Source organism: Pocillopora damicornis, chromosome 11 (genome assembly GCF_964200805.1).
Source record: "Pocillopora damicornis chromosome 11, jaPocDami1.2, whole genome shotgun sequence".
Classification (NCBI taxonomy): Eukaryota; Metazoa; Cnidaria; class Anthozoa; order Scleractinia; family Pocilloporidae; genus Pocillopora; species Pocillopora damicornis.
Genome location: NC_142680.1, coordinates 13,875,786 through 13,903,661, shown reverse-complemented (window position 1 = coordinate 13,903,661; position 27,876 = coordinate 13,875,786). Strand labels below are relative to the sequence as shown.

At 37.4% G+C, this 27,876-nt stretch overlaps 3 protein-coding genes across 3 annotated transcripts; 1 reads left to right on the top strand and 2 right to left on the bottom strand.

Annotated features, from left to right (window-relative positions):
- Window positions 1–2,039: 2,039 nt before the first annotated feature.
- Window positions 2,040–3,929, bottom strand: LOC113684196 (adenosine receptor A2a-like). Its single transcript, XM_027201533.2, has one exon. It carries the CDS (start codon window positions 3,704–3,706, stop codon window positions 2,771–2,773), a length of 936 nt encoding a protein of 311 aa, XP_027057334.2. The 5' UTR covers window positions 3,707–3,929; the 3' UTR covers window positions 2,040–2,770.
- A 922-nt stretch (window positions 3,930–4,851) lies between these two features.
- LOC113684195 (succinyl-CoA:3-ketoacid coenzyme A transferase 1, mitochondrial) lies at window positions 4,852–20,733 on the bottom strand. Its single transcript, XM_027201532.2, has 18 exons — window positions 20,557–20,733; window positions 19,867–19,978; window positions 18,637–18,727; window positions 17,007–17,049; window positions 16,180–16,272; window positions 15,217–15,366; window positions 14,717–14,823; window positions 14,402–14,462; window positions 14,004–14,111; window positions 13,735–13,849; window positions 13,220–13,314; window positions 12,289–12,337; window positions 10,533–10,605; window positions 8,201–8,276; window positions 7,688–7,774; window positions 7,354–7,434; window positions 6,436–6,537; window positions 4,852–5,917 (listed from the first exon to the last, which is right to left on the bottom strand). The coding sequence occupies exons 1-18, from the start codon at window positions 20,629–20,631 to the stop codon at window positions 5,879–5,881; spliced, it is 1,557 nt and encodes a 518-aa protein (XP_027057333.2). The 5' UTR covers window positions 20,632–20,733; the 3' UTR covers window positions 4,852–5,878.
- A 2,281-nt stretch (window positions 20,734–23,014) lies between these two features.
- LOC113684192 (uncharacterized) lies at window positions 23,015–27,133 on the top strand. The gene is made up of 3 exons (XM_089187930.1): window positions 23,015–23,201; window positions 23,409–23,540; window positions 23,966–27,133. The coding sequence occupies exons 2-3, from the start codon at window positions 23,516–23,518 to the stop codon at window positions 25,246–25,248; spliced, it is 1,308 nt and encodes a 435-aa protein (XP_089044056.1). The 5' UTR covers window positions 23,015–23,201; window positions 23,409–23,515; the 3' UTR covers window positions 25,249–27,133.
- The last annotated feature ends 743 nt before the right edge of the window (window positions 27,134–27,876 follow it).

The window sequence follows — 27,876 nt, the reverse complement described above, 5'->3', positions numbered from 1 at the left end:
TACAATGAAATATGTACGCTTTAAAGTTACAATTTGTCGGTATCTCAGCCCCAACAACAGGGCGAGAAGTCTGTCCACACTTGTGGCAGCCGTTGTCATCAAAGACACTCCACTTAATGCTAGGCCTGTTATGTTGACTGCGCCATTTACATAGCGACAAAGACTCCAGTGTTCGTGAACCACGAGCATCCAGTGACTAGTAGCGAGGGGCTGGCTAATAAGACCAACCAACAGGTCAGTTATTGCCAGACAACGATACAAGAGTTTGGATAGTGAATGAGGGGAAGATTCTTTATGAAGGGCAACAAGGATAAGAGAATTTCCAAGAAATGTTGTGATTGAGAGGAGAATTAGCACCTCTGAGAAAGAAACTGATTCGAGTTGAAGTCCCCCCATCGAAGAAGGGGAGCATAGCAGTTCATGAAATGTTTTGGTGTGTGTTCCTTCTCTACTAAAATTTGTTGTCGACATTTTTCTTTCATTCAGGTCATCTGTAATAGCAAGGAAATGTATTTCGTCAGTACAGCACCCTCCCAGCTGCGATTACTGAAACCTTACTTTCTTATTAAAACCATATAAAGACTTCCATATCACGTTTCTTCATTTAAATTGTTGGAGAAAATTCTCTGATCTGTCAAAAAATGAATTAGGTATTAATAAGTGGTATTAGGCAAACGAAAAGACACCTTTGATAAACTTTTTCATAACGCGACAAGCGATCCCTCTTAACTAAGATGGACCTATATTGATAAAGTGGAGATTAAGTGTTAATATAAACTATGAATTTGAGACTGAAAATAAAGTCTTCAAACTTTTCAGTGTACCTAAAAAGAAAAAAACAAAGAATTCGCGACGATCTCCCAATACATAAAACTATTCAGACCTAAACTTTGGTGGGAGATGCCTAATTATCTTGAAATATTTGAGTTTAACTTTGTAATTTATTTCGCACCGTTTTGTCTCCAACTATTATTAAAAACAAAACAGCACCAAAAGCAAGACCATTTTCAAAACCATTTTATGCTACTTTTTTTTTTTTTTTTTGGGGGGGGGGGGTTCATTCTCCACTTGTTCCGCTCCCTTCGCCGACTAATTCTTAGAGATTGTCCTGAATGATATAACAATCCAAAATTAGCATATCAGATCCCAGATGCAATTTCTTTTCATTTAACTTCTTAATTGTTTGCAAGAAGACAAGATAAATATATTCCTATCAAACAAGCTGTCATGTAAAAGGCAAGTTATTGGATTCTTCCTGTCTTGATTCCCTTCGGCGACTAAAGACTCTCGTTTGATAATTATAGTTCCATTCAAATACTACAGTGAGCATGACAATTTATTGATGAGATGCGCAATGAGGAGATGGCTAGTTAAACGTTATTAATTATCAGTTATGAACCTATAGTTGCTCTCAGCTACGTCTTAAGCAACTCTTACACATTCTTCGTGCTCTGAAATATTCTCGGCCATGCGTCATATCTTGGTGAACGGACACTGACGTACGAATCAGTTGTTTAATAAACCTGTCAGCGTTGTGTTAAAGTTTTATTCACGACATTTTCTCTTTACTTTTCTAAACTACTTAACTGCTAAACAGACATATGTGGATCGCAACCAGCTGTTTCTCTCAATTTGTAAAGTCTAATTTAAGTTCAAATTAGTACTTGCAGTCAATTCCCTTGGCAAACAGAAAGACACGGGTTATAGATTGTACTAGCGGTACATTAAGATATATTGTCAATTTAGGGCCTATTATCAAATGGAAATATTCTTTTAATGTCGTGATTGATGCTGAATTGCAGAAAACCTTTTTAAAACGACTTGAAAGAAAATCAGGTGAGAGCGACAATTAGCCGCTCGGAGGTGATAGATGTAGAATAATGAAACTAAAAACAACTAGAGGATGAAATAATGACATGCTGGATATATAACACCACTTTAAATAAAATATTTATAAATGTGAAGTATATGATTCATTCGAAATCCCTTTTTCGCTATAATCATATAATTTCAGAGAATCGATCGATCTGAAAGAAAACTAACAGGCAGCGATGGTCAATTTTATTTCATACACTTTCTTAAACTACGTTAATACATACCAGTAACAAAAAACAGTCACATATTGATAAGAATTCTGGAAATTTTTCAGAAAACAGATCAAATTTCGAGAGTGACACTTGACCAGTTTGTTTGGCAATACGGCGTACATCGAAGTCCTCTTCAGGAAACAAAATATTGGAATTTCACTCTTTTGCTGTCGTAAAATTATTTTACCTCGCCAACTCTGTTAAATTACTCTTATCCGATGCCTTCATATGTTGTTAAGTGGAGTAAACATGTGAGAGTATAGTACGTGCACATCTTTTCTTTGGTTATTTTTTTTTTCTCTATATTATACTTACATATGTACTTACACTATACTTACTTCTTACACGATGCTTACACTACATTAACCTGTACTACTTACAATACATATATTACAATACAATTACACTTTTCTTTGGTTATAACTTGTTGCATTCACGACAAACTTCAGCAGCTGGAAACATTATTTCAAAAGATGTTATTAGTGTTTCCTTTGCCTTTCATTCAGTTTTTTACGTGCGAAAAAAATATATTTACAAGCCTCGAGGAGCGATCTTTTAGAATTACTTATTTCTTCTAATCCAGTGATATATTTGACACTGAAACATTCTGAGAAGGGGTTGTGACTAATTAAACGTCAGCCTTGAAGGTTTCCATTTGAGTGTGGCCTAAGACGAATTTAACTCTATAGACAAAGTGCTTGTCTGATTGTCTGCTTTACTGCTTGTTTTACTTCACCAATCCTCCAGCAAAAAAGAAAAGGATTTAAAGAGGAGTTAAAGTGGGCAAAAACTACCAGAATGTCTTTACTGACGATGAGATGTGATGAATATGACTTTCTTAAAATGATCATAGTTACCACAATATCATATGGTGCATAACAAATAACTAAAGCAAGCTGCACCCACAGTGCACTGTACACTGCCTTTCTGTATCTTGCGATGTTCAGTGCATTTGGTTGGCCTGGCTGCTGCTGAAAACGATCTTGTACTCGAGCCTGTTGATGCCTGAGAGTGCGAAAAATCTTTGAGTACAATGTGATTGAGATCACTAGACAAGATGTTATAACTGTACAACCAAAAGAAAGGGTTATGCGGCGATCTAAAATGTAGCATAAAGCGGCGACAACAGATACAATCCAAAAGGTAGTTGTAATGATACTTGTGCGCTTCAACGTTACAATTTGTCTGTATCTCAGCCCCAACAACAGGGCCAGAAGTCTGTCCACGCTTATGGCCGTTATTGTCAACAAAGACACTGAATACAAGGTAAAGCCCGTTATGGTGGCGGTGTAGTATGTATATAGACAAAGACTCCGTTGTTCGTAAACTAAGGACATCCAATAAGTAGCATAAAGAGGCTGAGTAACAAGACCAACCAACAGATCAGTTATTGCCAGACAACGATATAAGAGCTTGGATGGCGGACAAAGGGAAGACTCCTTGCGAAGGGCAACAAGAATGAGAAAATTCCCAAGAAACGCAGTGACTGAGAGGAACATGTTGACTGCAGCGAGATAAATTGATGGTTGTTGTAATCCATCAGCTGAAGAAGGGGAACATGTCACTTCTTGGATTGTTTTTATCTTAGACCCACCATCTGTAAAATTTGTTGTCGCCATAATTCTGCTATCGTTTTCTTTTTTACCGCGGTTTATCTGGGCAGCCCAGCTATGATCACTAAACCTTGTTTTCTTGAGAATGATGACCTACAGACTTCCTCAGACTCCTCAGTAGTTTGTTTTCTCTAGAATGCACGAAAAAGCTGTCTGTGGTGTCAAACAAATGTAAATTTGTTCCTTGAATTTGTTAGATATATACCTCATCAGCTACTACTAAACACTGAGAGGCAAACACTAAGACATCTGGTAGGACATATGTTAATTGTACGACAGAGAAAACCTTCTTTACTTGGTAAAAGTTAATTGAGTATTGACATCAAGATGTTGTATATCATTCTCAACCTTAGGTCACTGAAAAATTAAAAAAACTCAAATTTTAACGGGGTACGCGGCCTAGGAAATTTTTCTTCGTCGTGAATACATAACAGAACATAACGAGTGACTATTAATCGCAAAGAGAAATCGCTTCATGGATTGTGACGCAGACCAAATAACACGCGTAAGACTTGTCTTTTTCAGTTCCAGTTTATTTAAGCAAAAGACCGCACTTTCTATCAGTTTACCGGCGTAATAACCTAACAAGATGTTGGGAGAGCATGAGAAAAGTTTGTAAATCAAGCGCCTACGTGCACGATCACTAAAGCGACAATCGTGCCGAATTGCCGATCGTAGGTGATGAGGGGTGACTCAAATGAACCCACGCCCGAAGGCAATGGTACGGTCAAAACCTTTAGAGTCGACGAAAATAGAGTGCACTTGACTTCTTCCTGCAATCGACCATGTGAGGCAGAATTTACAAGCTGCGTTAGAAGAAGACTGAGAACAGCAATCTCCGAAACAGAATCAAACTCTGAAGTGCCGACTGTTTTCAAGAAGGAAGCCCCGAGTAGCTGCTGTTCTCATTGGCTTACTTATATAGAAAACACATAATTTTTAGCGTGTGAATCTTATATGTAGTTAAAAAATGAATCTTTGAATTTTTCGCCAACCAACGTAGGAGCATAGAAGAAGAAGGCAATATTCTAAGTAGCGTGGTGGTTCAGAAACAGAAATGGCGATAACTTCCAGAGGAGCCACTTCGCCTGTTGATCAAAAGCCTTGTAACATCATTATCAAATGACACCCTAGTTAAATTAAGGTTGGCGTTAAGATGTATTTTTTCCTTTATTTCATCATTAATTGTTGCAAAAAATGGAATTCCAACTTTTTTCTATACCTTATACAGACGGACGGTCGTAAGGTTACGTGACAAACCAAACTTTCTCGGCATGATGGGTCCCCACGATTTATGTTAAGTATAGGGCATCGCTGCGCGCGCTACCAGCTCCGCTATAATTATTTCACAGCATCCTTCTGTCTTCTATCGTTCAGAGATTTATCAGTTATTGTGATGTCAGGAAACGATACTTTATTGCGGGAAACGTTTCAAAATCTTTAAAAAAGTACTCACCCTAGTTTTGTGATTTACATACTTGTCTAGAGCACGGAAATGGTAAGTAACAACTTTGTTCCCGCTATTTATTTGAATAGTTACCGCACGTAAGATGATTTCGTTAAACCGATTACTTACACTCCTAAACATAATTAGTTGCGTCACTGCTCTGAAAGAGGGTCCATGATGTTCTTTGCCCCTCTCCTCCATTCAATGCCAACAGACCAACATTGAGAGGGGAAGGGTAGACAGTAGGTATCCCAACAAATGTGTCTTACAGTCTAGCTAAGATCGTTTTTTTCTGCCTAACTATTTGTAGCCAGCTAAATTTGTTCTCATCTTCATGTCAGCTACACTTCATTTCAGTTCCATTCGAAAAACCATGCTATAATACATTGTTACGCAACTTTGCTTTCCTATTTGTGTACTAACTGCAGGGATTGACTGTCCTGACGATTTTTCACCGGACAGTGAAATCATCAAATATTCTAATAATTATTCGCTATCGATATTATCTAAAAAAATGTTTCACTTATTTTCTTGTTGTTGAGTAATCCCAACCAGTGTTTCAGGGAGATACGAGTACGTTTTTAAAAAATACTTGACCCTGTTCTTTTTCATTACACAAGATTCTCTTTATCTTGCCAGCACACCTGGAGGATACATTTTTCCCTTCCATTAGCTTTTTAAAAATAACTTATTAAATACTTAGTATATCATTTACGAGGAATTTCCCTCGTCTATGATATTTGTTCCATTTCCCTTAGGTCAGGGGAAACCTGCAAATGGTGAAAAAAAAAAAAGTAAAAATGTTCAGGATAATTTGAAAGAGAATTACTAAAAGAATTACATTTAACCCTTTACACTGCAACATCAGTATGAATATTCTTCATACAGTTCCCCATACATGTCCTAGGGTACTGACAAGGAGAATTAGTTTAATAATCAAGAGCTTCTTTGGTTGGTGATAATTTCCTCTACTCTTGTGACCTTGATGCGTCATTCAGGGGTGATGTTGTAAGTATAAATCAGATGCTTGTCACTCTTAGGAATCAAAGGTTTAAGGCCGCTGAGGCAAAAAAAACTAGATAAACTTTTAAAGACTTTCCAGTAAAAAGGAATGGAGGAATGGCAATAGCTAAGCATAGCTAAGATTGACGCAAATTTGTCGTCTAGATTGACGGCAAACGATAATGATTTATGACGAGAATGTCAAACATTATACCAAAGACATTGATAACAATGAAATCAACAACAACGACAATAAAAATTCCAGAGATTTAAGGATCGTGCTCACTTGGAAGGTACATCCAGTGGAAATTTGTATATCTTGAATAGATACTCCGGGCCATAACTCTGTCAGTATGAGACCATTCTCTTTACTTACTTCAAATACGCACTGAAAGTCAAATATATAAATAACAAAATATACGGAATTCACAAATCCATCATCGTACGAAGGCATTGCATCGACATGCAACTCCTCGAAGTTTGCAAAATGTAAGCTTTAAGAACCCAGTTAAATCAATAGCCAGGCTAGAACAAGCCTCCTAAGGCTCAGAAATAGGGCATCCGAAGTACCAATCACAAAGTAATTCGATCAACCTCTGTTTAGACGCACGTGCAATATCTTCTCCTTTGAGTTAAATTTTGACAGCGTGAAAAAATCTCCTTCATCCCTTACAAGCACACGTTTAAGCTAGTTTTCAGATAAAGTTAGGAATTTTTCGGTTTGTCCAGTTTTCCTTCCAGTTTGATTGTTTATTGTCTTTGGTAGACGTACCTTAATATTTTCAGTTGTTTTATGTAGCTAAGATTCGTTAGAGAGATTGGATTTTGAAGCCGATGGGAATTCTCTGACCGTGCAAAATCTTTTAATAATAAGTTCTGGAAGTATGACTTTTATATAACTAGGACCTTTCCATCGGTCAATTATCTGAAGATGATTGAGGCGCATCAGGTAATATCCTGTAATGCTATCGTAAACATGTATAAAGAAAGGAACCGGTTAGGCTTCTCAACAATTGCACCTAATGACTGTGATTTAGCAAGGCGTTTGAAACCTGCTTTAAGATCCGACTCCTTCCTTAACTTGCCTTCGAGTACACAGAAACTCCGATAGGAAACTGTAGATTGGAGCCGAGGTACCGAGGTATTATACCAGGATTTTGCAGTGTATTTATAACAAAAAAAAAAGCCACCTTAAATTAACTACCTTTTCGGTGATGATCATGTTTACGCAGTTTGTGCCCGTCAAGGGAAGTGTACACTTTTCCAAGATCTTATGTTTGTCTCCCTGTAGCAGAAAAACATACACATGAACAAGGTGACAATGAATCCACTTTGGATTTTAAATCACAAATTAACTGGTCTTAGGACACGATCGCCAGAAATTGATCCTGCACTTTTGAGATCTTTTTTTTTGTCGTTTTTCGTTCCTCTTAACCCATTTCTTTTTTTTTTTTTTTTACTGCAACGGCTTGCAGTCTTAGACGGACCAAACGGTAAAATTAAATTTAAGCACTATGAGTGCAAGATAGAACACCCACCTTTGCCAGATGTTCCATGGTAACTATAACTTTAGACCCACTGGAAACTAAATCCATGGCACCTCCCATTCCTTTCACCATTTTGCCCTGTCAATCAATCAATCAATCAATCAATCAATCCATCAATCAGATAATTTGGTTTTATTAAAGAGTTTCTAAAGCTGAAGTTTTGAGCTTAGCGCTTCGTCAGAGTGAAATCAGTTTGTTGAAAGCAGTCTGTCAGCCAGCTGATGCGTTTAGTTCTTCTCTGTGCCTGCTTCTTATGGTTACATTTGCTCGTAATGGCCGTCGCAATTGGAGTTATTTTCAGCTAAGTTTTGTAAGTAATCAGCCATTGCTTTAGTTTTACTCTGTAATTGGTCGAAAGAACTCACCCAAACATTTCCAACTAATCAGAAACAAAACAAACACCAATCGCTGCTCGCTCGCTTTTATCGACAGGCGCTTCAGGCTGACTACAAGTGACTGAGTTCTCATTTGTTCCTTTTGATATATATTGATATAATTACTTACCGGGATCATCCAATTAGCAATGTCTCCGAACTGTGACACTTGCATAGCTCCAAGAATAGTGATATCTATGTGACCTCTGCAATAAAACAAGACAAAAATCTTTTAACTTTAACCTTACCTTTCCTATAATCTAACCTACTGGTAAGACTCCTTCTGACGTCCTATATCGGATAACAATTTCTGAGATACTTGAGGAAACTGAGAATACGCGAGGTACTGATGAAACAATCAACTAAAGGAGGAAACTGAGCATGCGCGATACTAACGTAACAATCGATAAAGGGAGTGAAATGCGCGTGCGTAACTAGAGATATCTAGCCTCTATTCTCTTGTAAGCCTGATGACCAAGTTCTTGCCGTTGTTGTTTTTTTATGGCGAAACGTAGTTTAAATTTTACCTCTCAGGCTACATTAATTTTCTTAACTAAGGGAGCAACTCCTACGACCACAGCAACTATACCATACATAAAGGGCATATCTGAGAACATCTCGCGCATCCTACAACCATTCAATATCCGCGTCGCTCACAAACCTATTACCACACTACGTCAATTACCGACTAACGTCAAAGACAAAGACGAACCGAGGAACAGACAGGGAGCAGTTTATACGATCAATTGCTCCGACTGCCACGCCTCCTACATCGGTGAGACTGGCAGAAACCTCACAATTAGACTAACTGAACACAAACGAGCGACGAGGAAAGGCGATGTCAACAATCACATTGCTGAACATCACCGACTTACGAACCACACTATTGACTGGGACTCTGCGCAATGCCTAACCTACAGCACCAACTACTTTCAACGACTGACCCTGGAAAGCTGGTTTACTAACTTGGAACAGACTCCCTTCAACAGGTGTCAACCACTACTGGCACCATACAAACGACTCATTCACGACATTAACATTACAAACGAACCGAACAGAACGACCTAACTTCACTAACGGATCCAAACTGACCAATCACGACTGACTTACGCCACTTGAGTCTTACAGCCAATAACATCACGGCAAAACTGACCAATCAGTTTATACAAACCGGACTAAGTACATTCGACTGACAACAACCTTTCACTTGACTCTGACGATGACTTCCGCTCAGGTTGTCGAAACATCAGTCACCATTTGACAACAGTCCTTCTCAGGACTACACTCATTCGGACGATCAAACTACACTATTACGGGGAGAGAAATTATCCATATCTTTGAAAACGAAATGGGTTGTTTTGTGTCCTGTTTGCGCCAAAACGAATGGTGCACTTTTTCAATACTTATTGCGTCTTCATTGGGTTTCAGCCGTTCATTAAAAACTTTATGAGCTGAATGCTGAAATGTTAAATTCCATTGATTGGCTGCAAGTGAGTGTATTCCTTTGCTTTAGGGTGGTTGCTGAGTGACGTAAACGTGGTGCTGTGCTTAGGTTGTTAATCAAACTCATCACAGCGCCAGCAAAGCGCTTCAAATAAATGAGTGAGTCGTTTCTACCTACGTATAATCAGCAGTTAAAGATATCATAACTATTTGTATGCCAAAGCGACCCCTGCGTGTTCGAGATTTTGGTTTGAAATTATGATTTTACCCAGCATCGCGATGAAAGTTAATGTTAAACCTACGTAGGAACAGTGAAGATAAATAACTCCATAATAAGAAATAAATTCTGATTTGCTCGTAACGCCCTCTAAAGAATCTCACAGGCATTCCAAAATGGTTTTAGGATATACACTTCTGCCTATACTATAGCAACTTAATTGCTACACCTCGTGTACCACTCGCGTTTCGACCGGTTCTTAACTTATGATCTATTGGAGGACAGACGCCTAGATGACGTCCCGTACAAAACAAATAGATTCCACGTTGCAATCGTGGCCCCCAAATATTTTTCTCGCCTTGCCTAAAAAATTTGCAAAACATTTTTGAAGGGGCCCCGTAAGAGCTGTTAACCATGACTTGTGAAAACAGGCTTTTGGTATTAACTTGTGAAACTCCCTGAAGAAGTCTACGACAGTTAGACAAAACGCGTCGGAGAATAAAGAAGTTTTACAATTATTGTTCGTAAAGTGCTGCTGACTAGTTTAGTTTAAAAAAAAAATTGTGATGGTTTCAAGCAGTCAAGCCTTTAACCTCTAAGAGAGATTAGTAACTATTTCCTCCTATCAGTATTACTCTTAAAACAAACATTAAGGTGATGAGAATAAAGGAAATGATCACCAGCTAAAGAAGCTCTTGATTGTTACACAAATTCCCTTTGTCAGTATCATAGAAAATGTATAGAGAACAGTGTGGAGAAAATGCATACTGATGTTAGGGTGTAAAGGGTTAACAACACCTACCCTCTGATCATGGCAAACGATTCATCACTGGAAAAGTACGAGCTGCCCGGAAGAACAGTTACTGTTTCTTTACCTGCAAATATTCAAATCACACAATCATCATTAGAAAATCTTGCAAAACCATTTTGATTCTACCCTCCTCTCTTCCAGTTCTCAAAGGCGCCATTTAATGCTTTTGAAATGTCAATTAAAACGATAAGGGCAAGTTCATAATAATTAGTTGAATTCAATAGTCGTGTTGACCAGACAGGCAATAAGAATTGAAAATGACATCAACTTGCGGTGCGGCGTTGATATACCACCAAATTCTTAAGAAGAGCTGACAAAGTTTACAGTCATGTAAGACCGTCTGTATGGTAAAATTACTTTCAGTTGTTAGGAACACTAATGCGGAAACATCCTTACTCACATTTGGTTACTTATAATCCTGTTTACAAGTCATGATAATAGGACTGAGTAGAGTCCAATACGGTCTATAACCACAGGAGTGATAACAAATCGGACTCCCGCTTCGCGGTTGTCCGATCTTGTTAATGACTCGTATGATTACAGACCGAATTGGACTCCACTCGTTCCTATTACCATTATTAATCATAAAAAATTGCAATTTCCGAGAAAAGAAGAATAGCTAAGTTATGAAAAAAAAGGGAAAATTTGCATTAAAATACTGACAAAAAAGGCGTAAATTGTTTAATGTCGCTCTATGGTGATTGAAATTGTGATTGGTTGATTTAAACTACAACTTTGAAGGTAATCGGCTTATTGATCTGTCCGATAACAAGCTTCTGATAGCTATGTGCCACGTGAATTAGCGGAAAATAGGAGTTTTTTCAGCCAATCACAATCAAGGAAATAATAATTTTTATGATAAGTGTTTTTATCACGCTCATGATATGTAAAAAGTATGTACCGGTAGATTTCAAGACCAACAACAATCCACTAAATCAGTCAATCACTCAGTCAATCACTCAGTCAATCAATCAATCAATTGATCAATCAAAGAGAATTATAAATTCGATCTATTGACCAATCGAATTTTGCATCCACTCCAAATGCTAATACTTTCCAAAAATGGGCTCTCTTAATACAAACATGGTGCCTTGGCCCCGCAAACTGGAAGAATTTTTGTATTCTGTTTCAATAAGAAATTCCAACCCTCTCAAAAGTGTAGATATCAGATTCAATTCCTGTTCGTATGTGAAATATGGGCCCCAATCCCCCATGAACATGACCCAGGTGAAAATTGATATCCCAGTAACTGAGATTTCAGTTCTCAGTGTTCCCTTCATGAACACATGTCAATTTTTTTAATGAAAACAGTGGTAAGGTAAGGTAAGGTCTTTGAAACCAAGTGAGATGATGAAATACTGAAAAAGAGTCTACTGTTCGACAAGCATTCTGGAAAGACTAGGAATAAGGGGTGGAGGACTTTCTATGATAGAAGTGTTCAGCTTTTAAGTTTGAGGTTTAGAGCAGCTTTAAACCCAGTATGAAAGGCAGTACAGAGTTGCAGCTATTTACTTTTGCTTATCCAAGATTTTTAATTTTTTTCAACTTTTCCAGCTGCTTTTTAACCAGCAAGAAGCAAAACTAAAACAAATCATGATTAAAAAATCCCTTTTCCACACTTCAGGAAGGTTGGGTGTTTTAACTTTGAGTATTCATGGCTCCTTGTAAGACCTTCGTTCCGATCAGTTCATGTGATTGTTTAGCCTTTCCTTTCTGATCAAGTGCAAAGGTTGTTTCTTTTACTCACCTGCATTGATGAGGTCAGCATCTACCTCTCCAGGTCTAGGAAAGGGACCCTGAGGAAGTAATCACCCCAGTCAAGTAAACATTAGCTAAAATTAAGCCTTTAACTATCAATTTCAATGAAACAATGAGGAGTAGTTTTTCATTCCACAACCTTTAACCCTGTATCACACATTTAAGGTCACCAAAATAAAGGAAATAATCAAAGACTAAAGAAATGATTTTTAAATACATTCTCCTTATCAACACCTTGCAAAATGTTTAAAGAACAGTATGGAGAAATGCATACTGATGTTGAAGGTGTGAAGGGTGAAGGTGCATGTTCCTCTTTTCGCCCACTTTTGGCTGGGCTTCATTTTAACCAAATAATATGAAAGGGTTGTCTTCACATCACCAGTTTATGGAAAAAATAACTGATATTAAGAGAAGTTACTTATGAAAATGAATTTTCATTACTTCCAGACTGACAGGGTTGATTTACACCTCCATCAAAGTAACAGTTTCCAATTCAAGATTTCAAATTAATGGCATGCATTCATGGTTCAGATCAGACCACATTTTACCACTTTATCAAAGTGCTAGTTTTAATTCATTACAAATTTTGAATAGAGAGAGTTAGAACGCCCATGGCTGTTTCAAAAGGGAGTACCACTCAAATTGATTGGCTAACTCAACACACATTCAAATGTGATATTTATTCACACCCTTAAATAACTGACCCCTGGGTATATATTAGTTTCATCACAAGTCAAATATAATCCCACAGTATAATTCCCTATTAAATAGCCTGCAAAACTATTGATTTCCTGAACTGCTGAAAATAACAAATGCCCTTCATCTGACTGAAAAGTCCCAGAAAAAAACACTAGATTAAAAGGCTAAGCCAACAAAGGTTAAAAGGCAAAAATTGTAGCCACATCTATAGACTAACTTACCAGACCAAGAACTCCATTTTCACTTTGCAAAACTACATTCATTCCCTCAGGTATGTAGTTACTAGCTAACATAGGCATACCTATTCCAAGGTTTGCTAATATTTTGCAAAACAGTCAAGAGGCCAAACTGCAGATTTCACAGGGTAATAAGGACACAGAATACTTCACAATACAGCAAACAACAGTGACAAAGCTAAAAAGCAGTCAGGGCTCTTCCTTCCCCCTCCCCTCCCCTCCCCAGAGCCCTTGAACAACTGGGTTACACTTAGATGTACAGGTACATGCAGTGATAAAATGATTTGCGCACAACATGTTTTGGCTGCACACTGAAATAAACAGGACTATAAATAGTTGTAGGTTAACTGTCAGGGAAACCCAAGAGAGACAATTCCCCCTCCCCCTCCCCTCTTGAGAAACTGCAAATTAGAGTGCCTTCTCATTGTGTAAACAATAATAAAAAACAGCACTACAGATGGTTTTAATTAATTTTCCACACAAAACCTCATCAAGGATACCATACATTCCATCCTTGAACTCCAAAGCTGCTCTTTTTATGATTCTTTCTCTGAGTTCAGCTCCAGGTGATTTGGGTTTGTCATTGTCTGCTTCATCCTGGGTCACAGTTAACCTCTATGAAAATAGATTAGTTTTTCAGACAGTGAGTCAGTTATTCATGCCATCAGTTTCTCTGTGAGTCTGTTTTTCCATCCATCTGTATTGTATTGTAAGTTCATTTATTTTAGTCATTCAATCTGCCTGAATACATAACGATTCTAGACCATACCTCTATCCTTTTCTGGTAGTGTGAACCTTTCAAGATCCCTTGCACATAAACACCAGGAAGATGAACATCTTCCTCTGGAATTTCACCACTTTCCACAATTTCCTCAACCTTGAAAAATAAAAGAACATCCACTCATATATTATGATGATATAAAACCAGTACTTAGGTCAGCAAGGCTGGAAACATTTTCCTGGAAGATGACAGTCAAGTTGTACAGTCAAAACTATTTTTGCTTGGACACAACCCATTTTTGGCCTGACAAATATCCATTAAGTCATAATTCTCAATACATTATCCAAAGCATACATCCTCGCTACAAACAATGCATATTGTATCTTTGTGAAGATCTTACACTCCCTGTCAATTCCTGTAAGCTAAATCTTTATACAACATTTTACCTCTGCTATGGTGAACTTTGCAGCTTTTCCCATAGGTGCATTGAAATTTCTTGCAGTTTTTCTGATGATAATCAAAAAAATTATTCGAATGAAATTTTATCAGAATTACTGTATATCTCTCCTGTTCCCAGTACTTCTTGATTAAAAAACTTACAATCTCCAAAATAAAAACATACTTAGCAAAGTAACATTTTTGTTGCTAATTAAGATCATGGTTAAGAACCATTATGATGGCACATTAATTTGGAATAGTCCAAATCAATTCAACTTGCATTAGTTCATTTCTCTACCAAAGAGTCAAATGTTCTTTTGTACCTAAATGTAAGATTCCCTTCCTTGTCAGCTTTCAAGGCTTTAATGAGAGCAAAGTCTCCAGTGATGGCCTCTTCCATGATATACTGACGATCATTAAACGTTCTTGCCTAGAAAAAGGAATCTGCAGGGTTACATAATTATCAATTTACAAAACTGTATGCAACTATGTTTTTTATGATTGTTTGCAAAAGTGTCTTGTTTTCTATGGTCTAAAGTCAAAGTTCACTATTCTTCATCACTTTCAGTAGTAACTGCAAATTGTTATCTCAAGATTTTCACCCATAATAATTTTGGGATGTGGCATGAATCTCCAAAAACATAAGCCAGCTGTATTGCTTGGAGCATTGTAAGGTCCTCTTTTAATCACTTTATCTATTACAGCTGCCATATCCCATAAGAGTACAAAACTCATTGAATTTTATATGCAAAGGGCCCTCTTTAAAGCGGAGGAAAATTATTAGTTGGAATTAGAGAATAGAGATCTGTGTCTGAATTGGTACCTCTCGTTGTTGGCTAGCAATTTGAATGGACCCATCCTTGCTGTATTTTATAGGAGAGCCACCATGATGCACCAAGGTCCCATATCCAGTAGGGGTGTAGAAAGCAGGGATTCCTGCTCCCCCTGCTCTGATCCTCTCAGCAAGGGTTCCCTGACAGAGACAAAACACCAGATTATAGATCTGAATTGAAATGAAACTGCATTCTGTCTTAAAAGTTTCTATAGTTCTGTGACTATCTGGTTTTTATTTTATCACAAAAGTTGTCTTTTATCGGCACCCTAAAGAAAAGGCATGATGAAATCATGTTTATCTCAAAATAACCACACTTAGTGCACTTGTTTATTTATAACTCAATTTAGTATAATTGTTCTGCTATGCACTCTGAATGGTCAAGGATTGCATCATATCTCACTACAATCAACTTATGTAAGGTGAAAATAGCAGGGGCACTAGATAAACAGAATAAAAGAACATACAATTCTGAAGAGCACAGAAAATTCTACAAAGTTTGGCATAATAAATGATGTGAAGGTTTTGCTGATAGAATTGAATAAAACTGTTTAATTCTAGTGGAAACCGACTTCTTATTTCTGCACAAGTAATCAAACATTGCAACAGAATGGTTTCAACAACAAAAAAACTTGAAAAAAGCACATGAGTAATTATACAACACTGTAATAAAAAAAATTTTCAATCACCTCAGGTGAAGTGAATATTTTTGAATTCATGAATTAATCCAATTTGTAATCACCTTCAGCAAATAATTGTTCAATAATTACTAGATATTTCATTTTCCTCAGCATTCTTTCTTCTAATAATATACTCATTCATGTTTGAAGGAGAATTTCCATGTTCAAGAGCTCAATAATGTGATTTTCTTCAATGAGATGATTCCCAAGAAATAACGGGGAAAACTCTCCCAGTAATCTGAATGGTTTTAAACCAAGGAAACAAATAAGTCACCTGAGGTGTGAGTTCCACCTCCAATTCTCCTGAAAGGTATTGTCGTTCAAATTCAGCATTCTCCCCAACATATGAGGAAATCATCCGTTTAACCTGTAGTGAAAAAATTGTTCAGCTAATAAAAAAATACAATTGCCAATTAATTGTTGAGGAGTTTTAATCTGGCATTTATTATAATTTCTCATCAAAACACACCAGTTTTATTAACAAATGAGAGGGCAAGATTCCCTCAGTTATTAATCATACTTTACAATGCAGTTGACTTAGCTGACCATACTGGACCACTTCCCTCCCTCCAGGGCGTGAAATTAATTTTTTTTTTTCTGATAGCCACTTGGCTCCTAAATTTTTCAAAGTGGTAGCCAATTCAAAAAAAGTTTCTCGCCATTTTTAAAGACAAACAAAACCTTTTTTTTACGCTGTCAGCGTTCTAGATAGACCCTCCAAAATTAAGTTAGGGAAAAGATCTTTAATGTGCTACAAAGTGAACACTAGGATGGATGATATACAACATTCAAGCTCACTTAAACCAAAGATTGCATCTAGTTATCGATTGAGATGCATGTGCTGCGTTTTGGATATAAACTTAAAGAGGAATTTTGCCACGGATTTATCTTTGCAAATCTTTTTAATTCACTATATCTCTAGGTAAGGTTATGGTGACGCATTCTAGTCGCCAATCTAGCAACTAATTTTCAGGATTTGGTAGCCAAAGTGAAAGATTTAGTCACATTGATGCCTGTATTAGGTGCAATTTCATGCCCTGCCCTCCCCTTCCCCATCCCCCTCCCCCCACTGTCAATATCAAATAATTGGTCTCAACAAACCTGTTTTGTTTTAAGAAGCAAGCCAAGACCAAAGTCATCCACCCTGGAAATTAATTCAACAATCATATAAATCAATAGTAATATCATAATGAATGACAATTCAAAATAATTGGTTCAGAATAGTTTGTGACAGTCTGACTTATACTTGTGTTAGGTTCCATTTTGACCTCAACATAACTTTATTTTGAGCAAGTTTTCAATGCGCTGAATTAGGACTGCAACTAACTGATCATTTCCCTACTGTTTGCAACAGTGCATGTTTTATTTAGTATACAGCTGTTTTGAAAAAAGGGTGTCAGAAAAAAGGCCTAAGTATTTGAATATATCTGGTGATCAATTAGTTTTATTTGGTCAAATAAATAAATATATTCATTAAACCCACACTGCCTTGACCTCAAGGTGACATTTTCCCAGATTTCCATGAAATTCAAGGAAACATGACCTGAAAACTTTTAAAATAACTTTTCAGGGTTATCACATGCACTTACATCCTTTTTTCTGACAACCTTACTCTAAATAATTTTATAATAAAGTTCGGATATAACGCGCGCTGTCATTGGTTGAAAGGGCGTGCTCTATGAGAGTATAGAGCATAGAACTGAGCTAAAGCTGTCACGCCATCTGCCAAATTATTCTATATTCGACCTTTTCCGGGACTTCTTTTTAGCTTTTTTCCGATAATTGAAAGTGAAATTTCGGAACAAGCGAGCCGGCAAGTAGCAACGGAAGAACCAAACAAAGGTTTGTAAACATACCAGGCGCCGTAATTTACGTTATTAAAACGTGAGCAGATATGAAAATCCTTAAAGGAAAAACAAAATAGACATTCGGAGTTTCAAAGATTTTCACGCTCAGTTAGATTGCAAGCTTAAGTACGGTAATAAAAATCAAACACAGCAAACACTCGAATAGTATATAAAGTTCAGAGTTCAAAAACAAAATAGAACAAAACAGAAATGATGAAAAATATAACCAAACTGACATAACTGTTAAAATTCATACTAATCATGACGGTGTCTGAGCAAATATTATCATGCTGAAGTCCATCGTGGCTCGCTTATCATGACGATCTCCGGTCATCACAGTAAAGCAAGCCTCAGAAACTACATCGGCCGCCCTTCGAGTGAAAAAATAAGAACTCGCTCTGATATCCTTTCCGATGCGTTGAGTGGAAAGTCATTTCAGTCACTGCAGCCGAGTTTTGCGACGCTGTCATTCCGAGCGATCTTCATGTTCCGGTGAATTCGGCTGTCGTTCATTTAAAAAACACTCGCCTTGAACAGTTTGTTTTCTACCTTGTCATGTGAAAAAACTTGCGTTTTTTATGAGCCATAATTCGGCTGAAGTTCACTGAACATTTCACTTGAGGATTCTGTATTAAAAAGCCTTGACTGTGCTCTGTTCTGTTATAAAGCACGCAGGAAGCGGCTTAAGAGCACTCAAGAAGTGGGGAGAAACACTCGACTACGTCTCGTGTTTCTCCCTACACTTCTTTCGTGCTCTAGCCGCTTCCCGCGTGCTTTATAACAGAACAGAGCACAGTCAAGGCTTCTCTATTTGTTAAATGTATGGTACATAATTATGCAATTGACTTCATAAAATATGCTGGGCTTGTGATGGACTTAATTACCCTGCATTATTGCTGACACATGTCAAATCTTTTTTTCCTGTCTTCAGAAGACCATCTATCAGGTTCTCAGGAATTCCGCACAGTCCAAATCCTATTTATAGTATGGAAAATAGGATATTCAACTTTATGTAACAAGTTTAAAATCATTTATACTGCACAGTCATACTGTTTCAAGTTGATTCAGAATTCCTTTATTCTACTGGCAAAGATCAGTGAATGTAAGGTACAAGAATTTTACCATATATTAATTGCTGTTTTTAGCATAACTTCTCTTCGCAGTTTTTCAACTTACAATCTGGCAAAAAGATTATGAAAACAGACCTACTTATCAACTCAAGAGTGTGTATCCCAAGAAAACACCAAAATCTGTTACAATTTTAACTGCAAATATATAAGGGACATTACAACTGCTATTAAAATCCTGGGCATTTCAAAATTAATAAAATGGTCCTGTCTTAAATTTATTAGGCCACTATTGATAAAAAAAAAACCTACTTATATCATTTAATGGAAATCATTATCTACATTGTGCCTCCTCCCCCCTTGCAAAGAAAAAGAAATATGGTAAGGGGAAAGTCAGTTCTAAGAAAATTTCATACAAAATATTTGTAAGATGTATTATTTTATTCCTCTTGCATGGAAATATGAACTGTATTGACCTCTTGTTAATTTAATACCAATCCTGTCTGTATATGTTCATTTACGTACAGTAGTGCAACCGACACTCTGGTACTTAGACAGACTAAGAAAGACACAGATGCTAGAGAAGTCTAGAAGGAAGTCTAGTGGAATTTCAGTGTCTTTCAGTCATGGATTCATCCCTTTCCCAAAAACACATAGTGTTAGTTCAAAATGGCCTTGTTTGCTGAACAAACATAGACTTAATGATGGTATACTCATACTGAACTAAATAAATTCAAGTCTAAACAAAGTGTTAGTTCAAATGCCCTTATTTGCTGAACAAACATAGAACTAATGATGGTACTCATACTTCAAATTAAATAAATGTAATACTAAACAAACCTATAATTTGTCCCAAATTTTAGAGTGTAATTTTCAAATGACCAGAGGCCTAAATTTTGGTATGATTAGAAATTGGTTTCATATAAAAGGAATACTTGTGCATGTATTTTTCAGTGGAAGAAATTGGTTGACCACAGCGACAACAGTGGGCACAAACTTGAAAAAAATTAAGCAAACACACACACCGTATCGCACAAGTAAACTAACCCCCAACTAGCAGTTTTGCACCATGTGGAATGTCTTTCACAGCTTCCTCTGCATTGTTGTAGAAATGTAGATTTCTTGATGAACTTGTTGAGAATTTGCAACCTAACACAACCTATTTGAAAATACAAAATTAATTATTGTGGCTCCAACTTAATGCCAGGTGTGTCCTGACTGTTAACGTATGAACTGTAACGCGCGTCACGCACGTCTAAGCTGATAAAGTCACGCTTTAAAATCTTCATTTTCATTAAAGCCAAAGGAAATAAGCAAAATTCAGTTGAATTAATATTTCCCTATTTCAAGCAGTTTAATCTGATTCGACACTGATGTCTACTTTTTCTTTTGAAGTGAAGAACAGATTATCGTAGGTCCTCGATTATCAACGAATTGTTGAGGTCATCTTAGCTCAGAACGCGAATAATCAACATCACAACAGTTAACATTTTCATTGTGATATACAAAATAAAGCCAAAACATCAAAAAATAGCAACCAAAATATCAACCCGTATCGAAACATAATAAACTTTACTGACAACTTATCCAATCACTCATTTCACTGGTGGCTCAAATTCATAATCGAACGTTTCTTTCGGACATGTACAAATCTGTACCACAATAATCAATCGAACGAATCGTGGAATTTTCAGGCAATAAAATGAATACAAGGAAATAAATAAAGTTATAACTTACCAAAGGGTAGTTTCTGTGTTTTAAAAGGGGTGTTAACTTCAAAAATTTGTCAAAACCACACTTATTCAATGCCATACTTTAGCAACTGTTCTTCCAGTGTTTAAGCAACAGACCGAACGACTGGGTCAGCGGCCTGTTTTTAATGTAGACGAGCCTTCGAGAACACCCCTACCCAAACTTCTGCGTGGGAGGGTGGGGAGGTAGAGTGGCTGTTTGTCCCACCACCAGGGCGAACTTCTTATAAAGAATTAAGACGTAAATATATTGCCTTAATTCGTAATTCCGTTCGTCTATACACAGGCAGACCACACTATGTATTCGAGGTTAACAATTGTTGACATGAGATGAACAAAATCTATGAGGGTTATGAATATCTCGTTAAAGTTTCAACGATGAAATGTCGACGTATTTGTGATATTGCAAATTGCTTTTGGCCGGGAGGCCGTTGAGAAAAGAAAAGGAGACAAGGCTTGCAAATTGGTGACCGCCGGCCGCAACCTCCTCCGCTTCAAACTGAGATTAACGTTATACTACCGAAAATATTTTTCTACTCCTCGGGGATAAAAGGGGGTTTTCTAATGAGACGTTAGGCCGACTCGTGAAAACGCATGATGCTACGGCGTTTTGCTCAGGAATTGCGATCAGAGTGCACAGGTTTCCTCCATTCCTCCGTGATTAGACTTCGTCAGGTTCTCTTGAAACTGCGTCTCGAATGAGGGCGAGTCTGTCGTAAATACTTAGGCACTTGGAAAAAAATGGCTTTGCTTTTATAAGGAAACAAAGCAAAACTTACAGATGAAAACAGGATAGTTTAATTTTATCAACTGAGTTGCTTACGTAAATTGGACAACATAAAAAGTTTAAAAGCTGACATTTCGAGCGTTAGCTCCAATCCCTCTGACGAAGGGCTAGCGCTCGAAACGTCAGCTTTTAAACTCTTTACGGTGGTCAAATACCGTTTTCAACTCAGTAGATAATACCCTTTCATGATACTCTCCCACCGGCGCACCACCACAGTTTAATTATTTAGAAACTTACCCTCTTTACAGATGAAAAGTATGAAAACAACCACGATCATTACAATCTATAGTTGACATCCTTTTCATAAATCTACACAGTTTAGAGCCTATTCAATTAATGTATTCACTGCTTCAGGAGCTTTCAAGTATTTGCTATTCTTTAACTTCGGTCCTTTCTTAGCCCTCTCGCTCACTGCGTTTTTTCGCAAATTTCACGGTCTTTTTTGCAGCGTGCTTAGGACCGTGGCGGTAGATAATTCTCAAAAAATTTAATAACACTGTCTTTCATAAAGCAACTCTGCCTTTCCAAGTGACATTTCGATCTTTTACGAAGGAATCACACAACTTCAAACCATACATCCGAGTTATCAGGAAATTTTGTAGCCGAATGGAGCTGCGTTTCTCGAACACAACGGTGTACTTCAGAAAGAGCTCAGTGTCTCTCAGTTCCAATCCTGACTCCGCAAAGAAACCGTGGATCACGGCGTTTTTTCTACTAAGCAAGGCTAGAGCCGCTATAACATTTAAACCTTAATTCGTTAAAATTATTTCCTTCCATTTTTCTCATAATATAATTTATTATTTAGCGTTTATTTTTCCTTAGTTTTATCATTTCTATGTTATATAACTTCGAATGGTGGATGTAGAGCTACTCGGTAGAGATTTCGCCAGTAAATCATTGTTATTATTATTATTATTTGTAACCGAAGTCACTCGTAATTGTGTTTATAATTTATTTAAAACATGGACAAGCTTACGGTACCAAACATCAGTAGGAAAATGTATTTTAAATAACGAAAGCTTACAAATAAACTCACAATGAACAAAAAAATTAACCTTAACAGTGTATAGCTTTACAGGCAAAAACATCAACTCAAACACCAACCACAAGTGCACAATGCAACTAATGAAACGTTCAAACACACACAGGTAATTAACACGTAAACGCAATACAAACAGGAAATGGTGTGACAATAAGTTTCGCGATAGCATTAGTAGAAGGTTTTCTTCTGGAACCATTTCAAATCAACTCAGCTCTTCTTTACACAGCTCGAACTTCTGAAATGCTTCAGAAACCAATGGTTTCTTCTTCCGTGTCGTGTCCCACTGCACATCAAGAGCGTGATCGATTGGTAAATCGTCGAGGTCAAAGTTAAGGTTTCCTTAGGAACCGAAGCAAAGGTCTCTCGACGATTATTAATTATTTTAGTTAAGTAGAAGCCTAGTCTAAACAACATTTTTGAAGGCAGGGGTCCGATTACTCGTGATAAGGAAAACTTTGCTCAATACTTTTTAAATCGTCGTTAGGGACGGTTATACGAAGGAATCCCTACTAATTTAAAACTTGAAAAAAAAAAACCAAGCCTTATCAGGTAGTAACCATGGTACCAGAAAACAATTTGGTCACCCTCAACACTAAATGCCACCTGAAAAGAACTAGTAATGTTTGCTACCGTTCAAATATCAACTGAAGTTTCTCTTTAGTGTTTTAAATAGCTCCAAGCTGGGTAGATTGAGCGCGCCTTAATATAATTAATACGCAAGGAATTGAATGAAAGTTAAAAGTATCATTTCTGTATGTAAATGAGTTTTTAAATTGGTTTGTATTTGCATCATTTTCTTAAGGTAAGCAAGGGAAATCTCTTTTACAAGTACCTTTTTAACGTATGATTCATGCAGTTAACAGGTTCTTCATGTAGATGCTTCGTGTCCACTTAAGGACTGTATTTTGTCATGGTTAAACTTCTCAGGACAGCAGTTCGATGAAAAGTCATGATCCCAGTCAATATTGACGTTAACATCTCCACTAATTTTTCCAATGTTTCTTTTTAGAGAATAAACCATTTATCACAAGCCTTTTTAAAATCAGCGAAGATTTGGATCAATGAAAGAAACAGGATAAAAGAGAATCAGGCTTTGCGAGAAGTAGAAACCTTACCATGGCTATTCCTTGGTTTCCAAAATGTGGGTATTGTTTTTTCGTGGTATAACGTTTCTCATTATCTTAGTAAGTACACTTACTGCAAAATAGCAACCAATTCAGAAATATCTCAATTCAAAGGTCCTTATCGTACGCCTGGTTGAAATTATTTCTCCATTTGGGTCAGGGTTACTTATTCTGCTGCTTATATTACATTTTGACGAAGCAACTGAACTAGGTCTGTTTTACAACCAAGGGTGTGTTAATAGTGGAACCAAATAGATAAATTTGATAACTGACCTAGTATATTCTCGGCCGATTTCAAACCTGATCCATAAACAGGACGGTCGTGCGGATTTTAAAAAATGGATCACACCAACCCATCTCTAAATGCCATGGTAATCCTGTGAAACTTAATAAACTAAGAACTCACTCTGTATTTTTTCACCTTCCGCTCTCTAACGTGCAGCCGTGAAGTATTATGTGAAAAGCTTGCTGTCTACCATCATAATTTTAAGCCTTTTGGGAGTCATATTTTACTGGAAAAGCTCTTTCTTGGAATACGATTATAAGCGACTTATTCGTGCAAACAAGCCATTTATGCTGAACAGTATTCAAGCCTCATATGATGTAAGAAAGAACCAATCAACGACGTGCCACAATGTACTGAGCCTAATGCGAAATGCCAGATGGGTGAAACGTATGACTGTAACAGCAAAAGAGGAAATTCAGCAAAGTAATACGGAGCTTCAGATTCGTAAGAAACGTGGGTTGCCTCTGATCCTACATAGAACTGACAGAAGATGTGGAGGCAAACCATATTTCCTCCACGCTCCCAACCTTGATTTAGAAATTCCCGCTCTCTGTGACGTTACAAGTACAGCACCTTGCTGCAACCACAAAACAAAATGGTGTGGGGCTGGACCCAACAACTGCAACTGCCATAGGTGTACTGACTATAGGGAAGAGATTTCCGCCGCACTTTACAACTGGGTTCCGTTTGATGGCTGCATATTCGCCAATTTCACCACTGAAAGAGCCTGCAGTCTCACGTCAAGCCGAGTTTCGAGACTGATTCTAATTGGAGACTCTTTAGTAAGACATCTTTTTAACGCGTTGATGATTTTGTTTACAAATGATAAGGAAAGAGGAAGTTTGAAACGAGTGCAAGATCCTAAGGTAAAGAATTGCCGAGGTGTTATGCAGTTTGTCGATGGGGGTAAAACTGCTTGTCATAACAAAACCCTGACAAGTATTCCAGTCGCAGATGAAACATTGTTTTGTCAGGGAAAGTATAACTTTGATTTTGCCCTCAAAGAATACCACAGCATGAACGAGGCGCCAAATATTTTGGCCACTGTTCGCCGCAACATAAATAGAGAGAGAACAGTTATTGCTGTGGGTGTTGGACTTCATATGGATTTAAACGCAGAAACAATACAAACGCAAATCATGGATCCTTTGCTTAATATCAAGAAATCCAATGGTGCAACGTGGCCGTATATAATATGGCTTTCAGTGCACGCTCTTGGAAGTGTAAAGGATACAAACTACGATGTCCCATCTGAAAACGATCGTGTCGCACGTTTTAACTTGAGCATGGAAAAATATCTATCAGCTTACGGCATTCCAGTGTTTGATACTTTTAGTTTGACTAATGGCGTACGGAGTATAGATGGCACACACTTTGGGATGGGACTAAATATGGTTAAAGCCCAGCTTTTTCTAAACTTCATACAAGAATCACTTTAGACAGACAAAAATTAAATTTATCTTCCTTTAAAAAGGTCTATCAAGTCAAGAGTGAAAGGAAAAAAATATCAAAATACTAAAAAGACAACAGGTAATGGAATGTTCTTTTAAACAAAGAGTTTTGCGCGAATGGATTCAATCTGCGTATTGAGACAAGGATTGCGCTGCTTGATGAAAAGCATCTTATCAAGTCGGGTAAAGATGGAACGTAGTTCAGTGCATTTTTGATTGAAGGCTTCAGTTGTTGAGGATAGAGAATATGCACGATGGATCATTGTTTTGAGCCAGCAATCTTTATAGCGCTTGAGGATACAAGCCTCCTCAAAGATAGCCAATTCCGCGTTCTAAAAAAGTGCCAAGGAAAATTTAACTGTTTTGTCTATGAAATGCTTTTCATCATGCAGCGCAACCCTTCAGTCTCAACACGAAGACCGATTCCATTCGCGCAAAACTCTTTGTTTAAAAGAACATTCCATTAACTTTTGTCTTTTTTTAGTAAAAAAACATTTTTTATCTTTCACTCTTTGACTTGATAATAACGTTAGCCAAAAGTCGAAACGTCGTCAACATATTTTTAATATGCTTTTACAAAATGTTTTATCGCAATTTTTTATCGTTAAATGTTTCAAAAAACCGCTTCTTTTACGTATATGTAAAAAGGTCTCCGATAGAAAGGTACAAGATCAAGTTTTGCTCATAGCTATGCAAAAGTGGAAGTGAAGTGATGTGAAGATGCGATCTGCTAATTTCTCGGGGTTAGCACATAGAAGTCTAAGGAGTACATTTCATGTAATCCGGCAAAGATGTCAGACCGATGGTTAGATATGGCAGACTACTTGGGGAGATCTGTTCACCATGACAGAGCTCATGCTCGAAACACCAGCTATGAAAACTCTTCGCGGTGGCCAATTTACATCGTCTGTGTGAGTTAAGTTCTGAGAAGGACTGTTCTAGGTAGTAGTGACTGACGTTTCAACAACCTGAGCGGATATCATCATCAGAGTTTGGTAAATAGTTGTTGTCAGTCGAATGTTCTAAGGCCGGTTCGTATATCAACTGATTGGTCAGTTTTGCCGTGATATTATTGGCTGTAGGACTCAAGTGGCGTAAGTCGGTCGTGATTGGTCATATTCGATCCGATGTTAAAGTTAGGTCGTTCGGAGTGTCCTGGTCGGTTTGCAATGTTAGTTATGAATACTGCGTTTGTAAGGTGCCGGTAGTAGTTGACACCTGTTGAGGGGCGTCTGTTCTAAGTTAGTAAACCAGCTCACCAGAGTCAGTCTTTGAAAGTAGTTAATGCGGTAGGTTAGGCATTGGGTAGAGTCGCAGTTAATAGTGTGGTTCGCAAATCGATGTTGTTCAGCAATGTGATTGTTGACATCACCTTTCGCCCGCTTGTGTTCAGCTGGTCTTGTTCTGAGGTTTCTGCTGGTGTCTCCGATGTACACTGTAATCCTACTAGATATTCAGTCACAATTTATATAACCTAAGACTAGGGAAATTCAAAGCCAGGAGATTTCCTCGAAGAAAACAAATGATCCTAAAACACTGACAAATGATGACCTTCAATCCAAAATTAGACTATGCTACGAAAAAAAAAAACATGGCTTGGGGACCCAATGTCACCCAGCATACCCGTGTTAGTATGTATTAGTCAAAGACAAAGCACGACGAGACAAACTGACTTTGGAAATATTTCCACCTTCATGTAAATAGATAAAGGGAAGTGTTGTCCTCAAGTTTTTATTGCATATGACCGTCCACCTTATTTGTTATCATCAATGTGAAATGGGTTATGCCTTTGTTGCCCAACAGTAAGAACTGCGTACATGAAAATTTGTATGTGTAACTTATAGCTATTTTAACATGATAGATTAATACCTGACCCGTGTTTCCTTTACTTGATACGAATTATAGCCTGTTGTAATATAACGCGAGCGTGTCGTGCATTTGGCTGCATCTAGGGCTGGCGTCCAAGGGATATTTATGTTAAACTGTTGGGGTTAACCAAATTGAGCAACTCGCACAAGAGGAGGCACAACCAGTCTGTTCAGGAACTTTATTTCACTCATTGAGACTGACTCTCTCTCACTAGTGCAGCCCTAAGTACAAGCTTTTAAATATCCTATGGGTAGGCATGTTTGGGCTTACGGGACAACTGACCTTGGCAGAGTATTTAAGAACAATTAATCCAAACAATTTCATGACACATTCGAAATAAAAAAAAATAAATGAAAAAACAACCAATCTTCGAGAACTAAAACGCAAACAAAACACCCCGTTGAGGACTCTAAGCAAGGTTAAGGACAAACTCAAACACGACTAGCGAGGACGATCATTGTGCGAGAATTAAACCCCACTAAAACGGTGCAGGACACACACTAAGAAGATAAAAATAAATGTCGCGTAGTTTTGCAGCACATGACTAACCAAGGCTTTGAAGACTCGCAGAAGGATTTCAAGATAATCTAACAAGCCTGAACAATTGCCAAACACATAGCCATCCTAATTTCAGTAGTTCTCAAACAGTTCTAAATAAATGTTAATATTTCATAGCATTTCAGTTAATTTACATTCGTAAGTGAGTGGTTACTTTGCACGAAGTGGATTTGAAATAAAAGGTTTAAA

Coding starts and splice junctions, on each gene's coding strand:
- LOC113684192 (XM_089187930.1), top strand. CDS start 23,516: ATGGCTATTCCTTGGTTTCCAAAAT. Junction 23,541..23,965: donor TATTCCTTGGTTTCCAAAAT/GTGGGTATTGTT, acceptor TCTAACGTGCAG/CCGTGAAGTATTATGTGAAA.
- LOC113684196 (XM_027201533.2), bottom strand. CDS start 3,706: ATGGCGACAACAAATTTTACAGATGGTGGGTCTAAGATAAAAACAATC.
- LOC113684195 (XM_027201532.2), bottom strand. CDS start 20,631: ATGGCATTGAATAAGTGTGGTTTTGACAAATTTTTGAAGTTAACACCC. Junction 18,728..19,866: donor TGCAAAACTGCTAGTTGGGG/GTTAGTTTACTT, acceptor TACTATAAATAG/GATTTGGACTGTGCGGAATT. Junction 10,606..12,288: donor TGCTGACCTCATCAATGCAG/GTGAGTAAAAGA, acceptor GAATATTTGCAG/GTAAAGAAACAGTAACTGTT.